The sequence below is a fragment of the Salvelinus fontinalis genome, chromosome 15 (assembly GCF_029448725.1).
Source record: "Salvelinus fontinalis isolate EN_2023a chromosome 15, ASM2944872v1, whole genome shotgun sequence".
Classification (NCBI taxonomy): domain Eukaryota; kingdom Metazoa; phylum Chordata; class Actinopteri; order Salmoniformes; family Salmonidae; genus Salvelinus; species Salvelinus fontinalis.
Window position 1 is genome coordinate 41,151,175 of NC_074679.1, and position 22,590 is coordinate 41,173,764.

At 42.7% G+C, this 22,590-nt stretch overlaps 1 protein-coding gene across 24 annotated transcripts in view; it reads right to left on the minus strand.

Annotated features, from left to right (window-relative positions):
- Positions 1 to 22,027, minus strand: part of nrxn3a (neurexin 3a) — a 444,245-nt gene extending 422,218 nt beyond the window's left edge. For 10 of the 24 annotated variants that reach the window (XM_055863844.1, XM_055863843.1, XM_055863853.1 and 7 more), the window contains exons 1-2: positions 21,725 to 22,021; positions 6,100 to 7,371 (exon numbers count right to left, since the gene is read on the minus strand). In XM_055863844.1, coding sequence (XP_055719819.1) covers positions 6,100 to 6,805 — 706 coding nt within the window. In that variant the 5' untranslated portion in view covers positions 6,806 to 7,371; positions 21,725 to 22,021. Of the gene's footprint in view, positions 1 to 6,099; positions 7,372 to 21,724 lie in introns of all 24 variants that reach the window. The other 14 variants (XM_055863857.1, XM_055863852.1, XM_055863850.1 and 11 more) reach the window with 6 other exon arrangements.
- Between the last annotated feature and the right edge of the window lie 563 nt (positions 22,028 to 22,590).

Sequence of the window (22,590 nt, forward strand, 5' to 3'; positions counted from 1 at the left end):
CAAACCCACCAAACGGAGAGTTTCCTATTAGAAGACCTCATACTGAGGAAGGCTTAAAACGTTCAGAGCGTTTTAAATAAAATAAAAACACGTCTGTGCATATCATGACAAACCTTTGACTTAAAGCCAGGCGTATCTCAAAAACCTGTCTGTGACAGCTAAATCGAGGGCAAATTCGTACGCTACACGATTTTGGCCTCGATTTAGTTGTCCCAGACAGGTTCTTGAGATCGGAAACAAAATCCCCAAGTCGTTGCCTACTCGGGGCGTGCGGCTGTCACCGATGCTGGTTTAATGTGAGCGGGTCAGCGATGCAATCTGGGGGCTACAAATCCTGTCTTGGAGCCACCCCAGACGTCCGGATATTTTCAAACATGTTTGATTTTATTGACACAAAATCTGCAATGCTTTTGTAGCGTGAGATGTGCGATGACAAGGTTGGAGAACGGTGATCAGCAATAGCCAATGCGAGCTCACCAGAGAAGCCAGTGAGATGATGACCCATCACCCAGAATGCGTCAAATCGACCTCTGATGTTGACGAGCAATGTTACTCAATTCAAAATGTATTTGTGAATGTCTAACTGAAGAGTGTGAATATCTGACCGTGGCTGTTTTGAGCCACAGACAGCTCGTTCTAACTACGTTAACGATCTAACCGCATAATTTTGCGAGAGCGTCAAATTGGGAATCCTCACGACCAACTGAAGAATATTGTAGCGTGTGGCACGTAGCGTGTGGCACCACGGCGTAGGCATGACAAAAAAATGACAGGAAAGCCGTGTGTTTAATGATTCCAAAACCCATCCAAATGTAGCATGCATCGGTCAGAAAATCGCTTCAAATGTTACAAATCACCGGTTTTCGCTCATATTACATTCTACAGTACCTTTGGAAAATACTTCTGAGCCTTTGTGACAACTGATGCGTCCTCACCTTCAGTGTCGAACTGCTGATAGTCGTTGATTTACAAGTTATTTTGCATGCAGAGCAACCCCAGGCAATAATCTGTAGCCTCGTCAAACTGGCACTGTGCTCAGCTTCGCATGGTAACCAACGCGAGGGTAGGCGGCCTGTTCCTGAGCTTCCACATCAAATGATACAATGCCTTGCATGATATTACGCTTTGTTAGTTAAGTGACATCCTATGTAATTTGCTAGGTTATTGTTATCTATACGCTGTTGAACACGGTGTTTTACCGGAATAAAAGTAAGCTACAGGAGACGACTTTCATCTGGCTATACCTGCTAAACGAGGTTTACAATATACATATTTTTGTTAGGTTCAGTTTCACCATCGGCAATAGTTTTGATAGTTTTGCTTTAAACAATCAGTGTGTGAGGACAAACGCTGGGAGACGAGAAGCAAGTACAGGGAGTGAATATTTAATAAATAACCGACATGAAACAAAACAAGGACAGCATCTGGACAGGGTAAACGAAACAACATTAATGCTGACACGGGGATGAAACTGAGGAACAGACAGATATAGGGGAGGCAATCAATAAGTGATGGAGTCCAGGTGAGTCCAATGAAGCGCTGATGATCGTAACAGGTGTGTGTAATGATGGGCCGCGTGGCGCCAGGAGCAGGCGTGACAGTGTATATGGTCAAGTTGATAATTTCATAACGAGGAAAGCTATCATTTTGCAAGGCGCACTGCATGGCCCGAAGCGAGAGGAGAAGAGAAGATCAGTCCGTAAAAACTTCCAAACAGTCAAAACCATTTGATTTGGAGATGAGGGTGAAATGCAAAGTTGTGCTATATATTAATTGGCTATGCAATAGCTAATTTGTAAACAAATAAATATTGATACATTACTAGCTCAAACAATTAGTCAGCAAAAATGACAAGTTAATTAGTGGGTGATGGTCATTTCAGATCCAAAGTGGGGGACAAAAAAAACCTAGCTACATTTGCCCCCCCCCCCCCCCCCCCCCCCCCCCCCCCCCCACCTAATCTGATAGTGGGGCAGTAGATGCCTAGTCTCCCTTATGGCTCAGTTCAGGCGCCTACATAGTACATGCACCATAAACGTCCCTAATTAACACACACACACACACACACATCAGCTTAGAAAGGCCCAGCTCATGAGCTCCATCAGCAGCAGATTTTAATTTAGAATTAAATATCAATGTGTTTTAAGCAACAAAATGTAGTGCATCGAATCGTATCGCATCAAACCGAATCGCATCAATTTGTTCTCTAATCAAACCGAATCGCACCGAATCGATTCAAACTAAAATCCTCATGGCCCTTGTTTTAAATTATTTAAAGATTGATTTCATATTGGTTTTTTTAAAATCCCTAATCATGGGCCCAGAGAACCCTCACCCAGGTAGGGTTTTAAAGCTCGGGGCATCGGATTGGGCATGGGTTGGCACCCTGGCACTAAATCCAGACTCTTCATTAAATCCTGGGGCTTTCAATACCAGGCCAGCGCCGAGACAAGCCAGAACCAATAAAAGAGAGCTGGGGTATGAGCAGAGACAACAGCAGCAGGAACATGGTTTTACTTTAGCACGTCGGGGGGCAAAATAGAAACGAAGGGACTGTTCAGGTACTTTTGCCATCGTTGACGTATCCTTTTTCCATTGTTTCATAATTGAAACCTTAAAAATATAATACTTAGAAAACTACTACGATTAAATGGTAGCCTTGGTTCTTCCCCACCAACGTGCCCCAGTGTAAGTCTCCTGATTAGCCCGACCACAGGCAGTGATTAGGGAAGGAAATGAACACCAGTCTAATTGAGTTGGTCGCCATTAAAGGCTTTCAGTGGGCAGCAATCAGAGATCTATTAAACATTCATTTAAACGATTTCGCTAGCCAGTTATTAGATATGTATTAGAGATGTAAAAGTTAAATTCAAGCGATTCTACCGGACAGTTATTAGATATGTATTAGGTATTAATTTAGTCACCGAGCAAATTCCATCTGCCTGAACATAAGACAAGCTGTTCAAACGGTGTGTGTGTGTGTGTGTGTGTGTGTGCATTTGTATTTGTGCGTGTGTGCATGTTCAATGTAATCTCCTTTAAATCTCCTCTTCAGACGGGGTCCTCTAGTATTGTCTCGTATCAATAGAGTGTTGAAGCCCACAATGTGACCTCTTGGCAGTGGCATTTAAATGGCTCAGTCCCAAGAGAGGACACGGGGGAATTGAGGAATTAGCCAGATTAGTAAGAAGAAGGGTATGTGGACGGTGTGATAATGTGGTCTGTGTGTGTGTGTCTCCCTCTTTATTTAGCTTTTCTTCGTTTTTTTTTAATCTGACCTACTTTTACGCTGACAGATTGTTTACACTGTATTGCTTTGTTTTTTTTCCACCAGTGAACACACACACACACACACACACACACACACACACACACACACTGTATATGCATACACACACACACACACATCTGTCTAGTGAACAGGTTGGTATAGCCCTGTATACTTCAAAATATCTGTTTACTTTTCAGTATTTATTGAACTATAACGTAGCAGTTACTTTAACATAAGCCTCTACCTTTAAACAAATGCCTTGTGGGAAAGCCAAACATCTGAAAACAGATTGATGTGCTTACTACTGCAGCTCAGCGGGGTTTTAACAAACGTGTATCTATTTATTTATCCCTTTTCTAATTAAATAAACAGCCTCATAATTCCCCTCAACTGGAAAAGTCAATAGCTGAGGTGAACTGAGGTGAGTGGCTATTTGTCATACAGTAGGACTCTTAAAGGGAAGAGATGGAGCTATACTTTACTCTTTAGGTCTACAGTAGAAAACTTAAAGGGATGAGCCATCCTTCATACAGTAGAGTATTTATTATTTCAGAAAGCTGCAAAACTCTGCCACTATCTGATTATTGCCTGAATTTAGTTCAAACTAGGAACAAGCTAAGCAGTAAACAGCTGGCAAACAGACACAAACACAAATACACCATCCCACACACACACACACACCATCCAAATTAGATGACAGATTGAGTGTTGGTGTTGCCAAATTCTTCTTCTTCTTCTTCTTATTACTAGGATGATAATCCCAGATTACAGTACCAGCGTAGTCTAGGTGCTTTAACAAACCATGTTACAAGCAGACAGACTACAGTACGGCCGTTGCAGAGCGGAACATACGCTGCGGCCATGGCAATGGTCATTTGAGCCATCTGCCCCGCCTGGGGAAGTGTCAGGTGTCTGTTGCCGTGCCTACGGCAGTCACCAGACTGTGTGTACAGTACATCACACACAGCAGGTCCGTCCACATGTTAGCTCCTTTTTTTTTTTTTAATCGGAGGAAAAAGGCCTACTGTGTACAAAAACGTTTTACTAGCGTACTAGTCGTTTATTACAACCATATAACATGCAGTTATTTTATTGTGAAAGCAATGTAGGACCTACCGCAAAGCTGTTAAGTGTAAGAAAGTGGGTGTGTGTGTGTGTGTAGACTGTATTTATGTTTGTCTGAGTGTAGATTCCGTTTTTTTTACGATCCAGCGGCTGTACATTGACGTGCCTTCCACATAAATGCAGCTCGACCCCAGTAAACAGCGTTATTTATTTTAGGATTGTCTGAACTCCTTGTTCACTGCCCGGCACACACACGCGCACACAAACACAGGTCCAACCCCTGACTAAGCCCCCTATCAGAGTGGGTCTATAGCGTCTCTAGCTAGCAAAAGCTCCATGGGCCTTTCTGATAGAGACGCCACACTCAGACATGCTCCTGGGGTTTTAAACGTTGTCGATAACATATAGGTCAGCCATTTTCTTTTCTTGCTCCCTTTGGTGAGGATGTGTCCACAGTGAGAGAGAACCAGTCGCCAGGGCTTGACACACACACACGCTGTCACACACGCTGTCACACACGCTGTCACACACGCTGTCATACTTGCTCACCCAGTCGAATGAATAGCTTCAATTCAACCAAAGCAGCTTAACGCTCATCAAGACAAGACAGAGGAAAAAAGAGGCCACTCCCTTTTAAAAACATGTCCTGACATTAAAACAACGTAATCTTTACATTCCAGATTCACTGCCGTTTTCTCTGTTGGTTAATGTTTGGGCTTGATGCCGAAGCAGATGTAAATTGCCTTTATGCTCTGTAAACCTAACCTACTAAAGTGACAGGCAAATATATAAGAGAAAATTAGAAACGGTAGTATCCCTATATACTTTAGATTTTTCTCACAGGAATGTAAAGGAAAGGGAAAAGGCTGGAGTTGTTCATTGTTTTCTGATTACACCCATACCCCCCCCCCCCAAAAAAAAAAATCCTGAAGAGTTCCTATAGCTGCAATATCAGGATTGTTGTAAGAGGACAGATTCAATTCCAATTTAGTTTAAAATAGATCAAAATGTATATTTTATTTCAGCAGAAAGAAACAGCAAATGAACTGACATCACCTCAGTATATTATAAATGCATGACCACATTGCATACAGTATCTAACAATTGAAAGACAGAAAACCCCCTACCCAAACCCTCTGCAATAAAGCAGATAACATTCACTCTCCCTTTACAAATAAAAAGGCCTTTCTTATGCTCCTTCTAAGAAATCGTAAGAATAAAAAAAAACTAACCAAAAGGTTTTTTATAAAAAAAATCAATTTGGGGTCTAACCAATACCAGCTGTGGAGGAAGAAGAGAGAGATGGAGGTTGTGATTGAATCAAAGCAGTTCCAGAATGCTCTGCAACACAAAAGGATGTGATTTTAACACCTGTCACCGCATGATTGGTAAAGAAAAGGGCTCAGGAGGCCCCCGTTCTCTCTATAGGCGTCCTTATCAGTCCCTGCAGGGAGGTCCCATTAACCTGCACCTTGGTGGCTAACCGTGTCGCTAACCACGCTTAGATTAGCACTCTGCTTTTCCAACCACACAGGGACAACATACACTGAGCCTGAGAGAGACGACTTAGTAAACAACAAAAATGCTTCAAATTAGGTCAGTGAACCCTTTGGAATAACATGAAAATGATCTATTGATTAGGACTGATGAAGGAAAGACAAAAAGGTGAAATTAAATGAGTCAAATCTGTGTGAACATAAGGATATGCACAACTGTAGACATTCAGGAACAGTGAAGGAAACACAACATGCATAAGATCTTACCTTCATTGCAGAAGCGGCCCTTGTATTCTGTTTTGGAGCAGTCGCACATGGGTTCCCCATCCACCACGGTGCAGCTCCCACTGTTCTCACACGGGTTCTCCGTACAGCGCCCCTCCGACTCCAGACGAACCCTCAAGCTGCTGAGGAGAACCGGTTCCGTGTTCCCGTACTTCAGATCTGAGATTGTTCCTCTGAAGGGTGGGGCATCACGTGCCGTGGGCAGCGTGAGCGCTGACGTACGGATGTCCAGCGGCACGCCGCCCAGGAACAGATCGCTAACAATTTTCATGTGTTGTCGGCTACCTCCAGTGGGCCGCACCTCGTCCGCCTTGACCTGGCCGTCCAGCCCCAGCACCGTCCGCAGGCCGTAGCGGCTCAGTGTGGCAAAGTGCCAGCTGCTGTCGTTGACCCGCTTGTCGGACACCACGGCGGTCTCGGCGCAGTCGATGCTGAAGCGCAGCTGCAGCTTGCCCTCCACGACCATCAGCTGCAGGAAGTCGCAATAGCCACTGTCGTCGAAGTAGAGCAGCAGTGCCGTGGACACGTCTGTCTTGAACTGGAAGCTGAGGTCGCTGCGCGTGCTGGCGTCCCAGCGGAGGTAGCGGGCCCACTGGCCGGGGGCCCCGGTGAACTCCAGGCTCAGACACACACCCAGGAGGGCCGAGAGCAACAACTGCAGCCTCGCAGACAAGCCCAGCACATCCATGGTCAACAAGGAGGAGGAAGAGGTCGAATGAGTTTATATTCCTGAAAGCTTAGATAGCATTGGATTTGATTTAAAAGTCTTAGAGTAAGTATCCAATTCTTCGAGGGAGTATCCACAGTTGTATCTAAAAGTGTACACGGATATGTTTGACACTGCTGAGAGATTTAATACAAAATCAGCAGGGAGTAGGGTGGTAGTTGGGATAACAGTCGTAGGTAGGCTAAGTAACAGTCGTAGGCCATGCACATGAGTAAACTATCCAATCGCTGAGAAGCTATGGACAGTAGGTAGAATTGCAGATGCCTTTCCTCCTAGTTAAAGAAAGGAGAAGGGAAAGAGAGAGGAAAAGGGGAGAAGAGTCAAAACTAGTTTCTCCTTCTGTTGGGAAGGAAAGTTTGACCTTTGTAATCCTTTAAAGTCCAAAGAGATTGCTATGGGTAATCATGGCGTAAGGTCCGATTGGACTTGCTCTTCTGGTTGTCAGGGTGACCGCGACGTCCTTCTTCATGTTGCCTGCTGGAATTTGTAGTTCACAGGGGAGCCTCTGGATCTCCTCAGTTCCATCACTGTCAGAAACAGGAAGCATAGGATTTACACACAGCACACACAACATTGATTTTCAGACAATCTGAAAAAAAAAATGGTTTTCAGACACAGATTGATATTTTACAACAGGCCTTTTTTCCCCTCACTACTATTTCAGCAAGAGGACCCATCTTTATTAATTTCACATTTGTCCAAACTGCTAGTGATGGTCATTCCGAATCTTTTTGGTGAGCAGGATCATGTAGCTATGTTCACGTAAAAAAAAAAAACGGTTTATTTGACTCCCAAACGGTTCTTCATTCAAAACGTTTGAGAATCGACCCAAAACCATGAAAAAATTGCAAATCTCTAATGAAAAGCCTATTGCTGAGCGATTAGTGCTTTTTGAGGTCAGTTCGGATTTGGTTCGATTATAAAAAAGTATCACTGTTTTTTAGACATGAAATGCACTATGCATTACAGATGTCGAATTTGAACTTAATCCCTTTTTTGTAGCAGATCATTTTCCTAATGCATCAGGAAATTCAAATGAGCCTTGTGATTGGCTAAAATTAGCAGTTAATTTTCTCTCCATGTGGGGGCAATCGAGTCATTGGGATTAGGGCTGCTATCGTAAAAGAATGTTCTCTCTCTCTCAAACGATATAGGCCTAGGTGTCATGACCGAGGCAGGCTCTCCTTCCCGTTCGGGTGGCGTTCGGCGGTCGTCGTCACCGGCCTATTAGCTGCCACTGATCCTTTTCTCCCCCTCCCTATGTGTTTATTGGGTTCACCTGTGGTGTATTAGGGTTAATTAGTTGGGCTTATTAGTCAGCCGGCCCGCACGTTTCTTTGTGCGGTAGTGTTTGTTTGTAAGTAGTGGTGTTGGTTTTGTGCTACGTGTTTTCTGGACTGTGTTCCTTTCCCCCGTGTCTGGGGTTGGTTATATAGTACACCCAGTGTGTCAGTAGGGTGGCCTAGTTTGTCCGTGTTCATTAAAGAACATTTTGTATTGGCACCTGCTGTTTCCTGCGCTTTGACTCCACACTCCGACACCCAGGCCTTACACTTAGACTAGGTCCCATTACTGCAACATTCAAATGTACAGAAATGTATCTGAATTGCAGCCATACACATCAACAACCGTCATTTTATATAGCTTAATAACACAAGAGAGATACTGGTTTCCACTAAGCTACGACATACAAAGGTTGAGTGTATCGTAAGGCTTACGAATGAACTGTCAAAATTGAGCTCAATCGTGGCCTGGGGTGGGCTAGCGGTTAGGATCGCTTCCTTCAGTGTGCACATAGGCCTATGGCGTCCGCATGGGTTTGATGATTTCGCCCCAAGCCATTTTGGCACAAATAACACAGCCTCCCAAATGACTTGATGTAGTTACACATTTCAAATATGGACAGTCCAGGATTATTTTACCCCTGATCTTGATAAGCTTAGAGGCTGCAGGTGGGTGCTACACGTTTTTTTCAGAGGAGTTTACCAAGGAGTCTACAACTGAGAAGGGCAAGAGGTGACGTGACCTCTGACTTGTTTCCCTCCCGGATCTGACCATCATTTACCCCCCCTGCTCAACCCTTCAGCTGGGCTCAGTCGGAAGAGATGTGGACTGCACATTTTGAGGAAGGTGCGCATGGAGAGTGGATCGGACACCGGATGTGACCTGTTGGACTTGCACCTGCCTCTGTGGATGACCGTGGAAGATTTTCCACCCACAACTGTCAATAGGCTAACAAATGTTTTGTTGTGTTGTTTTAAGGGCGTCTTTGAGATTATTACTATAATGAAAAGTGCTATAAAAATGATTATTATTATTATATAACATGAATAATAAATTACCATACCAGACACTCTTGGATAACATAAATAGTGAAAAAATAAAATTTGTTAAAACACAGCAACATTCGTTTCCATTCATACAAAGTGTCAGGTAAATTGCCACAGTAGATTTGCAATGGTAAAGGAGGAAATTATTTATCTATATTGTACAGAATGCGTGTCAAATAGATAAATCGCCCTTAGTCTGTTCAAAAAGGTCGATGTTGTTCCGATGACAATCCCAACCAGAGGGCGAACATATGGGGTGGCAGGTAGCCTAGTAGTTCGAGCGTTGGACTAGTAACCGAAAGTTTGCAAGATCGAATCCCTGAGCTGACAAGGTAAAAATCTGTAATTCTGCCCCTCAACAAGGCAGTTAACCCACCGTCATTGAAAATGAGAATTTGTTCTTAACTGACTTGCCTAGTTAAATAAAGGTTTAAAAAAAAAATAATTGAAAGACTTTGGTTGCAAGCAGGACTAAGGCAGAGAGGAAGAGGCGAAGTGATTGGGATCACTCTCGCCAAAATAAGCTCAATCGGCTTAATATGCAGACCTAAGCTTGTCACCTGCCTTCCTGCCTGTGGGTCGACTCCCATTGTTAGGGCGGAGACATGAGCATCTTGTCATTATATACAGATCTCTGACTATGGAAGCACAACATAATCTTTTAGGGAGCAGTATAGGTGACCAGTAATGGTTCCAATGTGCAGGTGAACTCAGCGCATATTGATGGGTTAACGAGACAACAATTGGCGGTAATCTAGTGTCATCAATGGTTGCAATAGGCCCCTTGTTATTTGATTATATTCCAATAGGCTACTATTAGCCTATCAATAATCACATAATAATAGGTGTGAAAACCAATCATCTACTGTTTGTGTTTCCCTGGCTAAATTGATGAGTTGATTTGTTAAACAATCAACTTTCCTCCAGAGTCGATGCTCGCCAACGTTTTATAGTTAGGCTATGTATAAGTCGCAGAGGTGGGTAGAGTACTGAAAAACCTGTATTTAAGTTAAAGTACTGTTACTTAGATTGTAATTTACTCAAGTTAAATTAGCCTTAAGTACATAAGTAAGAGTAACAAAGTTTTTACAACTTATTTACAACTTATGGTAAACTGTGACAGCAAACAAAGTCCGTGGGGTGTACAATATCAACTACGGTCATTCAATGTTGACTTAATGTCAATGTGAACAATTCCATAAAAAGGTATATGGTACTCGAGACATTGTAAAAAAATTACAATTTCAATAGCATTGATGAAAATGTATTTCACAATATCATTTCAAGTACATGTGATGTTGAATGCATACTATACTGAACAAATATAAAAACGCAACATACAACAATTTCAAAGATTTTACTGAGTTACAGTTCATATAAGGAAATCAGTCAATTAAAATAAATGCATTACGCCCTAATCTATAGATTTAACGACTGGGAATACAGATATCCATCTGCTGGTCACACAGATACCTTTAAGAAAAGGTAGGGATGTGGATCAGAAAACCAGTCAGTATCTCGTGCGACCACTATTTGACTCATGCAGCGCGAGTTGATCAGGCTGTTGATTGTGGCCTGTGGCATGTTGTCCCACTCCTCTTCAATGGCTGTGCGAAGTTACTGGATATTGGGGCGAGAACTGGAACAAGCTGTTGTACACGTCAATCCAGAGCATTCCAAACATGCTCAACTGGTGACATGTCTGGTGAGTATGCATACCATGGAAGAACTGGAACATTATCAGCTTCCAGGATTTGTGTACAGATCCTTGCGACATGGGGCCATACATTATCATGCTGAAACGTGACGGCGGATGAATGGCACGACAATGAGCCTCAGGATCTCGTCATGGTGTCTCTGTGCTTTCAAATTGCCATTGATAAAATGCAATTGTCTTCGTTGTCCGTAGCTTATTTCCGCCAATACCATAACCCAACTGGCACTCTGTTCACAACGTCGACATCAGCAAACCGCTCACCCACACGACACCATACACTTGATATGCAGTTGTGAGGTCGGTTGGACGTACTGCCAAATTCTCTAAAACAACGTTGGAGGCGGCTTATGGTAAAGAAATGAACATTTAATTATCTGGCAACAGCTCTGGTGGACATTCCTGCAGTCAGCATGCCAATTGCACGCTCCCTCAAAACATGAGACCTCTGTGGCCTTGTGTTGTGTGAAAAAAATGCACAGTTTAGAGGGATCTTTTATTGTCCCTAGCACAAGGGACACCTGTGTAATGATCATGCTGTTTAATCAGCATCTTGATATGCCACACCTGTCAGGTGGATGGATTATCTTGGCAAAGTAGAAATGCTCACTAACAGGGATCTAAACAAGTTTGTGCAGAAAATTTGAGAGCTTTTTTTGCGTATGGAAAATTTTGGGGATGTTTTATTTCAGTTCATGAAACATGGGACCAACACTTTACAAGTTCAGTTTATATTTTTGTTCAGTGTAGTTAGCTATTGCCACACCCATCTGATTAATCTGTTCACTCTTCATGCCAATGACAAGGTGGCTTGTTGGCCAACAAACAGAGATCCTATGGGGAGCTAAAAACAGGAGATTCAACTTTTTCTGTCAGATTACTTCTGGGTTAGCCATAGCCATTTTATTTTGCACTTTTTTTTTCAACACCAGAATTATATCTTAGAAATACTTACCTTACTCTAGAAATATATAATATTACAAAGGCAGAAGGTAATGAAGTGCAACTCAACTCTAATTGCATCTAGCTAAGAGCCTAAGAACCAAAATATCCTCATGAGTGCAATACGCTGAGGTGAAGACAACTGGGTTTGATGGACAACTGTAAGATCCAATGGACTTAGATAAGAGTTTTGATGACAAGCTATTTTGAATACATTACATTGGTTAAGGGGTTGTGACACGTTCATACAGACGTAAAGGGTAACCAATAGTATCGATTCATATAAAAAATATGTAAATCACCAAGTTTGGTTGGGAGGTTTTCATCCGACAGCGAAGATAAATCTATGTAACTGAGGTGATTTGGTCAAATGTAACGGAGTAAAAAGTAAGTTACTTCCTTCAGAAATTACTTGAGTAAGAATACAAGTAAAATACTAGTTTCTCCAAAAATTTAAAGGGCAGTAGTAGGCTGGATTCAAACAATGGCTGGACCACACAGGCACTGAGATAACCATGAATGTATGTTACCTATTGGTGGCCTTGAACATATAATTAAACAATTGATGTAATAAATATGGATTTTCCTCAACAAAAATGACATCTAACCCCTACAAATAGGGTCCATTTAATCCCCATAAGAATTCACACGAGACACCTGCAAGTAGCCTACACAGGCTACTTGAACTAACCCCAGTGGACCTGAAGTCTAAGTTATTGTAGCCTACAAACACCGCTTCCATCTGCCCCCTGGCAACGATTCTAAATATTTCTTGCTCACCAAGCAAGGAGTTTTTGTATGGAGGTCAATGAGAGAGTGTCGAATTTGGTTAACAAAAAATGGAATGGCTTATTTGATCGAAGAGACGTTTTGTAATGGTTAGGTTGTTAGGAGTATACTTTATATAACTAGAACACGTGACATCCCGGCAACCTTTTGAAAAATTACTTGATATCAAAGTTGTGCCTGGTCGTCACTAGTTGCCATAAAGTCATAAACCCGCCTATTTCTACAATTTATCTTCTTAAAATGTGATTTTAAACCTAACCCTATCCTAAAGTTAATTTTGACTTTGTGACTGTGGTAACTAGTGGAAACCGTTGTGACTGTTGTTCACACACGTATCTGCCCTCTCATTGGTTCGAATGGTTCAACCTGATCTTGCCTCCTACTGACTGCCTTCCATTTTTCGAAGACATGTATTTTCATTGTTATAGGGCCACTAGAGTATCTGGTCAATATAATCAAAGATTATGGATTTACTGACAAGAGACATGTCTCTCCGTCCTAACAAAGGGAGTCGTTGTCCACACAGCGGCATGGCGGGCTGTCTAGCTGCCACCTATCCTTTCTTTGGATTGGTGGATGTATCTCATTATTGTAAATCCATTTTTGAATATTCGATGAGCGTTGTTGACGTCAAGCAACTGTATTCAATGGAGGGACCAGTACGAAAAAAGTATGAAAATGTATGCACTCACTACTGTAAGCTGCTCTGGATATGAGTGGCTGCTAAAGGACTAATGTTTAAAAAAAATATGACAAATTCTATGCTACTAGCCTCATGCTATGAACATGCATGGCCAAGTGTTTTTCTCAAAGTTGCCGGGATGTTACGTGTCCTACTTATATCACTCCTAACTTAAGCATTATGAAACTTCTATTTGATCCAGTTAACATCACGCAGCAAATACACCATTCATTTTTTTCTCCATACAAAATCTCCTTGTTTGGTGGGCGAAACAATCTGCAGGAAGGAGAAAGATTTTCAGGTGAGCTGGGCCTCACTTTCCTCTCTCTCTCTGATATAATGGATCATCTGTGGTTCTCTGTGTCTCCGGACAAACTATGTAGAATGTTGGCCTGTCGGAAACTACATCACACACTTGATTTATGTGATTTATCTCTATAGAAACTGCAGTCAGAAAATGCGCATTGAGCTCAGTGAAAAAAATAAATAAACGGAATTCAAATAACTGAACCGACATCCGTCAATTAGGCTAGTTGTTTAAAACCCCCCAAAAATAACAGACATTTCGGTTCGTCGCTAAGCAAACGTAGGCTACCATGCATTATGTCAGATTTTGAAGATTGTGATATGCGTGTTCAAATAAGATATATATATTTTTTTTACAAACCGCAAACATTTTCCGTGGACCAGAATGAAACGCTCTCCTCACTTTTGTTTCTGTGGTAAGGATTCATCACCTTCAGAGAATGATTGTTACTTCTATGCAGATAATCGTTGTTTGAAGCTAAAAATATTTTTAAAAAGCAGTTGAGCAGCACTATGCAAATCAGGGAGCCAAATAAACGGCTCTTTAACCGATGCGATTCTCGTCGTTCACCGAAAAGAGACGTACGTTTGCAAACGAGCCATCACTAAAAACTGCTAAGGACACGTGAAGACATGCCAATTTGGAAACAGACAAATTACTGTACTATTGAACCATAACAAATAAAAAAAGCAGGATCTGTGTGCATAATTCATTGTATCTGATGTTAGAGATACAATTACCAGTCACCAAACCTAATTAAAAGTGGCAGTTTTTTTCCCTCAGTAAAGGTCTAGGCCCTATCTGTCATCTGCTAGGAAAATTAGCACCATTATTCTGCTGGCAGCCCCCGACTATCAATCAGGCCAGCAGAGATGGCCCTTATCTGATGGCCAGGGGAATGAACGAGGCTTTCTGCTGACTGCACCATACAGATGGACAAAAAAACAAAACAAAGGAAGGAGAGACACTAGAATACTAGAGACCTAAATACGCAGAGCCAGAGACAAGAGAGACCCCAATGCCTAAACAGGTACAACGTCTAGAGAGACCATGTGTGTTGGACAATTCCCTTAATTTCTCCCCGGTGAACTTATTCTTTGCATCAAGATTGTTGCTGACATTTTTCCTAACCTAACTATCCGATCGTTAGTCCCATCAAACATAGTGTTTTGTAATATTAAACACAAGCATCAGAGTCTGGTTGATGTAATTTCTTTCGAAATGTTTGCGTTTCATTTCTATCGCCAATCTGTTCTAGGCTAGCCTACTGAAAATGCATTTTACGGGCCAGATTTCTGTATTTTGGGACTATATCAACAATTGACTAATGAAACAAATACCAAAACATAGATTTTGGGTGGAGTTTTCCTTTAACGAGATGTAAGGGTTTATGCCAGGTCCTTTTAGGATTCATTCATGAGAGCTGTTCTCGAGGTAACAAAACACACACTAAGTTGACCCACATTTCCGTCTATCTTGAGACACAGATTCTAGATAACCATAGGCTTGTACTATTCCAAAATGCAGAGATAGAGAAACCAAAAAAAGACAGAGAAATTGAGATAGATGGACAGAGAGAGCAAGCGAGTGAGAGAACCACCCCAGTTCAACACTGTCTCCACTGCTCCCCAACCCAAATAGAAGCCAGGGTGTACAGTATGCCAGCGCTACTCTCAGACACACAGTCAAATCCCTGCTGACATATCAGCTTGACGTGTGTCATTGCTGGGATATGCTGCTCTGTGACACTGTAGTGATGTAATGACAAGCCAACGTCTGGCCATCAGCAGCCTGCCCCACGACCAGAGACATCTACAGTAGCCTACACTCACCAGGAACACACACATAGAAAGTTTGGCTTCTACCCAGTATGGTTTAGTATACCTATCCAGGCCAGTTAAACACAGCTATAGTTCTCCCCCGTGTTGAGAAGGACTTTACGTATTCCGATAACAATAAGCAGGGTTAAGTTCCACCGCCCCATACAGAGGGTAACCTAATAGGCATCTAATATTCCCTGTGTCCCTGCCAACAGTCTCAGCCCTGGGCTCAGTACCACAGGACAAAGGCCCCAGCAGTCAGCATGGGCCCACTGGACCAGAACACACTGGGTGGGGGGGGGGAGGGGGGTCTCATAACTGATACTTCACCCTGGCAGTAGCCCACACACCTTCTCTCTGCTGTGTGTGTGTGTGTGTGTGTGTGTGTGTGTGTGTGTGTGTGTGTGTGTGTGTGTGTGTGTGTGTGTGTGTGTGTGTGTGTGTGTGTGTGTGTGTGTGTGTGTGTGTGTGTGTGTGTGTGTGTGTGTGTGAGAGAGAGAGAGTTCTTTTGTTGCAGGTGGATGGGCAGGGGTTAAAAGGCTAAACTGCATGGACCATTGTTCCCATTGATAGGAGTCCGCCGCTCCTCACAGGGAAGACACACACAGGGACAAAAGCAGCCGGGGTTTGGCCTCCCATTAGAAAACAATACGCGGAGGGATGGAAGGCAGGGGAGGCAATCTGAGAGAGCCATGTTAATAAGAGCTGTCTCTTCATTGGGCCCTGGCTGTCAAACAGACACACCTCACGGATGTGTCTACAACTACTGCAGGTGCATCGAGCACACACACTGCCGTGTCTTCACACACACTCTGGATGCTGTAACAAAATGTCCTCTGTGGCAGACGGCTGATATAATGGAAGAGGAGGAAGGAGGAATGTGTTGAGTTCTCTCTCTCTCTCTCTCACACACACATTTTACTGTGAGATTGGCCAATTTTCCAGTCCTCCACCAAACATCTCGTCCTCCGCGCAAACTTTACACACACACACCCTGTAAACAGTGAGTCACCGATATCCCTGCTGCCAACCTACACACACAAATATGCGCGCACCTTAGCCCCCCTGCAGTGCACACACACTCTCTCTCTCTCTTTCTTAGATATGGAGGGGGTACACAGTCCTGGAACTGTGTGTGGATGACATCACCACCAATACGGCAAGCCAGAACTAAACCAGTCATGTGTGAGGGATGGGGGCGTGGGGGGGTGGGGAGAGAGTATGAGAGAGCAAGAGAGAGAGACAGAAAGATGTTCCACCTGAACCACTCACACTCACGCATCCCCCTCCGATAGGCAGGCCCCTCTCCAATACCTGAACATCTCATCCTTCCCTCCAACCTTCCAACCATCAGTTATCTAACGTCATTGGATGGGTTCTATCAACAACAACAAAACACACCTATCCAATTGTATTACATCAGTGATTTTTATGGGGAGAGAGGTAGGGCTAATAGAGGAGGGGAGGATGTATTTGCTGGTGAACAGACACAGTCTAAATAATTATTATCTCATGACTAATCTAAGAGCATTGGAGGAGAGCAAGGCCCCCCCCCCCCTAAATTGTTCTCACCTATCCAATTTAGTTTCAGTGATGAGCAAAGGAAGGGATGGAGAGAAAGAAAGGAGAGGGAGGGTGTGTCTATTTGTACAGACACAGACAGTCTGGCACAGACGAAACAACACGCTTTACTAAATTGTGTCCAACATCAGCAATTACAATGAATAAGAAAGAACCAGACACAGACCAAATAACACACATACTCTGTTATGTTACATCGTTATTATTAAGAAAGAATGGGATGAGAAAGACGCGGAGGAAAGATTGGAAGGGGGAGAGGGGGAGGAAGGAAATATATTTGTAACAGTATTTACACAGCCACACAGACAGGTAGAGACAAACAGGCACAGCCTACATAATAATTCATGCTACAGCATTGAGTGGGTGTAGGCAAAGTTCCCCACCATGTTGCTTACACCTATCCAATTTCGTCACACTTGTGATCTTAAAAAATGGAGGGGGGATCCATTTGTTAGTATATCCTACCAGCTACAGACAGACAGGCAGAGACATAGGTCCAGACTGGTGCACAGCCTGGGTAGAAGAAGGGAAAAAATGGACAGATTGGTCCATTTTAGAATACGATCAAACGGGCACGATTTCACCAGTTTCACCATAGAAAAGGGAGTATAGGGAGAAAAATACTTTTTCCCCCCTCTAAGTATTCTAGTATTTCACTGGGCACAAGTGGCCACAGCCAGACGGGCAGAGCCATGAGTCCAGCCCGGTGCCCAGCATGGGTAGAGAGAGTGGGCATCCAGCTCTCTGCAGGAAGAGAGACAGAGACACACCTCCTCTGGGTGACGGGGGACGGAAGGGAGGGGAGAGCCGTTCTGCTGCAGCACCTCTCTCCTGCATTACATCACCCCCACACTGCTACACACGCGCATGTATGTGAGCACGCGCACACACACACACACACACACACACACACACACACACACACACGCGCTTACACACGCACACACGCACGCATACACACGCACGCACGCATACACACACACAAACACTGCAAGCAATATACTGCTGCCACACACACACACACACACACACACACACACACACACACACACACACACACACACACTGCAACGATGCTACCAACACTAAGCAATCAACCGAGGTCTGCATCCCAGAAAAACCCTGTTTGATTTATCTATCGTTCTAAACGATTAATAACACCCAGTCTCCTGCATTACATCACTCTACTGCAACACTTGCTCTGCCAAACACACACAGTTAATGCATATATAAGGCCCGTCCTCACACCACAGAGAAAAGCCCTGTTTAAATTAATCTAGTTTATCTTTATCTTAATTTATCTCATTCAAATAATCCTTATCCTGCATTACATCACTCTGCAGCAACACACACACACACACACACACAACCAATACTAACCCATGTCTACGTGCATGTATAGACATACTATGAACAAAAATGCTGGTGATATTCTTAATCATTTCACTACTCTACTTCTACCATACATCATTATGTAGCAACGTCTGCGTAGTAGGGGAAGACTCAGCATGCACCTCAGAGAACATATAATAAACACCTTTCATTTGACAAAAGTAAAACAAATCTATTTTATATTTGTTATAAATGGTGCAATAGAAATTGTGTTTTTATTATAATTGTTAGTACGTTGCTTTACATTTACAATATAATCTCTTGCACCCTCAATTTTGTTTCGGTCATTTGACACCTATGTGTAATCCGTCCTTGTGGGTGTGTGTGTGTGTGTGTGTGTGTGTGTGTGTGTGTGTGTGTGTGTGTGTGTGTGTGTGTGTAGTTTTACGCACACATACGCACACGCACACAACATGTATATGCACGCGAGCGCGCGCGCACACACACACGCACACAACAAATAGGCCTATACAAAATGAATTAGATGAAATTGCAGGGCCTTTCTCAGAAGCATGAAATTACTGTGAGCTGTTGAACGTCGTTTTATTTAGGAAGGCATGACGCAATTTCTACAACCGGAGATTATTTTTCCTCCCTCCGCATCTTTAATCACGCCCGTTAAATATTTTATTATTTGAGCTACATTACATTTCGTGTGAAATAGGCCTACGCATTCAGACAAACATAATAGGCCATTTTTAATCTGCGTCAAAAATATGTTATAATCATCATACAATAAAAAAAAACGTTGAAACACTGTTTGTATTTATTTATATGGAAAAAGGAGCATCCTCAATGATATTGTGAGTAGTAGCCTATTATGTGAGTAATATTGTGCCCCCTCTCCCGCCCATACGGATTAACGTTACCTTGAGAGCCCTTGGCCGTTTTCGGTTGATTTGTCAGAGCAGTTAATCGCTGCCAACCAGCGCCCAGAAAGCAGGACAGCCAAATTAAACCACGCACCAACCACCACCCCGCAGACAGTACAGCCAAATCACACAACCGCACAATAAACACAGGAGCAGGGAATGCGCATAGCACGACCGCATAGCCTACACCACTTAAATATAGAATTCATCTTTCTTGTGTCTTTCCGTGTAGGCCTAAATGGGAGAAATGTCGATTAGCCTAGGCCTACTTTCTTGAAATGATTTAATAACACAAATATTTCGTTTTATAGTGAGCTATCATATTTTATTTAACAGGCATTTAGGCCTAATAGTTGGTGTGTAATAATATCCGTGGAAAACATTAACGTAAAACAAAAACGTGTATATTTAGTGGGGGAAAAAACGGCATTTTATCTAGATAAAATATTGTTTTCTTATTAAATTGTTAATCATGTTTTTTTTTAATGTAGGGCCTACCAATAAAATAAAAACATTGATAGAATCTCTATTTCAATTATAATTCTATAGTAATGCATTGGACTGGTGCTACATTTTAGGCCTTGCTTGCTGTGTGAGAAAAGAGACGCATTTCACAGGGGTCACGCCCATTTCTGCCCGTTGAAAAAGCCCGATTAGGAGTTTCCCTGCATTCTGATGTATTCACTAAGCCTATTACATTGTAAATCCCAAACATCGAACGTGTGCCACAATGATAAAGGAACTTCAAACGTCACCAATTCTGCTGGCAAATTGCAGTGGATTTTATTACTATTTCATCGCGACTGACGAAGGTGCTGATCAGACCTTTATTGGAAAAAAAATCATTAGGACAAAACGTGACAATTTTAACCACCATTTTGTGATCTCTTACGTGATTTTCCTACAGTAATTGATCTATTCCTGATTTAAGACAAAACATGAAACTATAAATGGTGTTAAAATGCATGATTTAAAATTAAAATGCTGGGAGTTAGTGGCGTTATTTTTCTACTGCAAAATTGTTTTGTCTTTTTATGAGCTGTTAGATATTGATCATCTCAAATCCAACATATATTCTTCTAAAAGGTGAGAGATTTGGCTGCATTACACGGTTCATTTCAAAGAAAAAAAACACCAGCGTGTTCATACATGTCAGATTTCATGTAGATCACCAGCACCCTAAAAACACCCTCCCTCGACGTTCTGCAGAGCTCACGAGCTCATTTGATTCCATAGGGAACGAATTCTACCCGCCGCCTAAAAAACACCACGTTTCCTGCGTTATTTTACAATCCAAATACAGACTCATCCGATGATAAATATTTTACTCCGACGTATTATATTATTGTTTCGGGTTGTATGGTGTGTTTTATCTGCTACAAATGAACAACTTATGTCTGTGAAAAAAATGTCCATACTGAAGACAATGCTTTTTTCTCCACGATATTCTAAATGGAGATGGGTCTATTTCGTTCAAATGAGCGTATACGAATTCATCTGGAAAATAATATGATTTTAGAGGGAAAAGGGGGAAGGCCAAATGTCTGGTCTCCATCATGGTGTCTGCAGTGTAGGGGCAATCAATGGAACATAGAAGGTCATGTCCCCATATCAAATTCAAAGCAGCATTTCCATGTCTGAATTGTCTTTTATTCTCACAGTATGAAAACAGACAACATCTTTTTTGGTCTCATTTTAGACATAACCCATCTGTTGTTTTCCCTGACTATGCAGAACCGGTTCGTTAAGGTATTTGTTTACTCTGAACCGTAATTGACATTTTAAAATAGCCCCATGCACGGTGGCGGTCGTAAGACACTGGACACCCCTGTATCCATTATTCAAAGCTACTTTTCAGACGAGAACAAAATGCGTGGTTTGGAAGAGAGTCGTAGCCTAAGCAAGCATTTATTTAGCGTCATTTTTGCTTCTTATGATGCCTACAATGCTCTGTGTTTTATAAAGATGAATAATTCCCATTATAAATAATGCCTGTGGCTACGAGCTGAGCGATGTGACCGTAATTCTGTCAGTCCCGCGGGGCTTGTCCATGCCTGTCACCCTGGCCTCGTTGACCCGGGAATGGGCAGAGAATCACCCGAGCCGACATAGCCGGAATGCCCCATTTATAGGCCTACCCGTAAACCACCCTGCAGCACGCAGCGACCTTATTCGTCGATATCATTATGTTTCCAGTCAATGGATATTACTAGTATAGTGCAATGCTTAGTTTATGATTAGGTAGTATTGACCACATGTCGACGTTCTCAACGTCCCAACTTGTTCCAGACTGTCGATAGCCAAAACTACAAACATGTTCAAAATGTCTACTATAACATCCCCATTCCAATCCAAATGTGTTCCGAAGGAACGATTAGAACTATATTTTGGATGTTTGCTAGTAATGACAAGAGGAGCCCTTTGGCAAGTAGAAGATAGAGCACGACTGACCTTAGTTATGGGATAATATCCAATGCATAATAATCCGACAATAAACTCCGGTAATGTTTAAATCCAGGTTCGGTAAAAAAACTGAGTAGACTGAATAAACACGGTGCTGATTAAAGCGAGACTTCTGACACAGTACCAGACGTTAAATCGGGGCTATTGGGCTGTTCTTTCCTCTGTCTCTCTCCGGTCGGTCTCCGCTACAGTGCATCACAAGAGCCGCGCGCTCGATCCGTGCGACTGGCGACCGATCTCGGGATGTTCACACACACTTCGCACGGGTCCGCCCTCTCCTGGTCTCTCCTCAGCACCACCTCCGCGCGCGCGCCATTTAAAGGCGTAGTCTGGGAGAGACACAGCAGTGAAGGCATGGTTTTCCCCGAGCATGCCGTGGCGTGTGTGTTTGGGATAGGCTATAGTTAGAAAATCGGTAGAGACGGTACTATTTGCATAGCTGTGTTGCACAAACAGAGTAATGTGGAAAAGTTACAAATTACACATTTCTTCCTTAACTGACAAATATATGGTTTACAAAGTGATGCGTAAACCCAAACGCACCAAATAGGCCTGCATAGCCTATTTGTATTAAAACATTGAAAAATAAATGTTTTGTATAAAACTGACACTTGGATGAGACTGCCAACGCCTGGCGCTGCACTTTTTCATATTCCAGACACGTGGGTGGATCTCAATAGACTGTGGAAGATTTCTCTCCTGGCCCCTTTTTCCTTCAACTGATCTCAGAGAACGGGACAGGTGAGTAAAATAATAATAGGCTACCTACCTCCATAGCCGGCCTCCGCCATATTACTTTCACCTATCCTGCCTTTAGATCAGTACAGATCAGTGCTCTGACAATGTCTCAAATT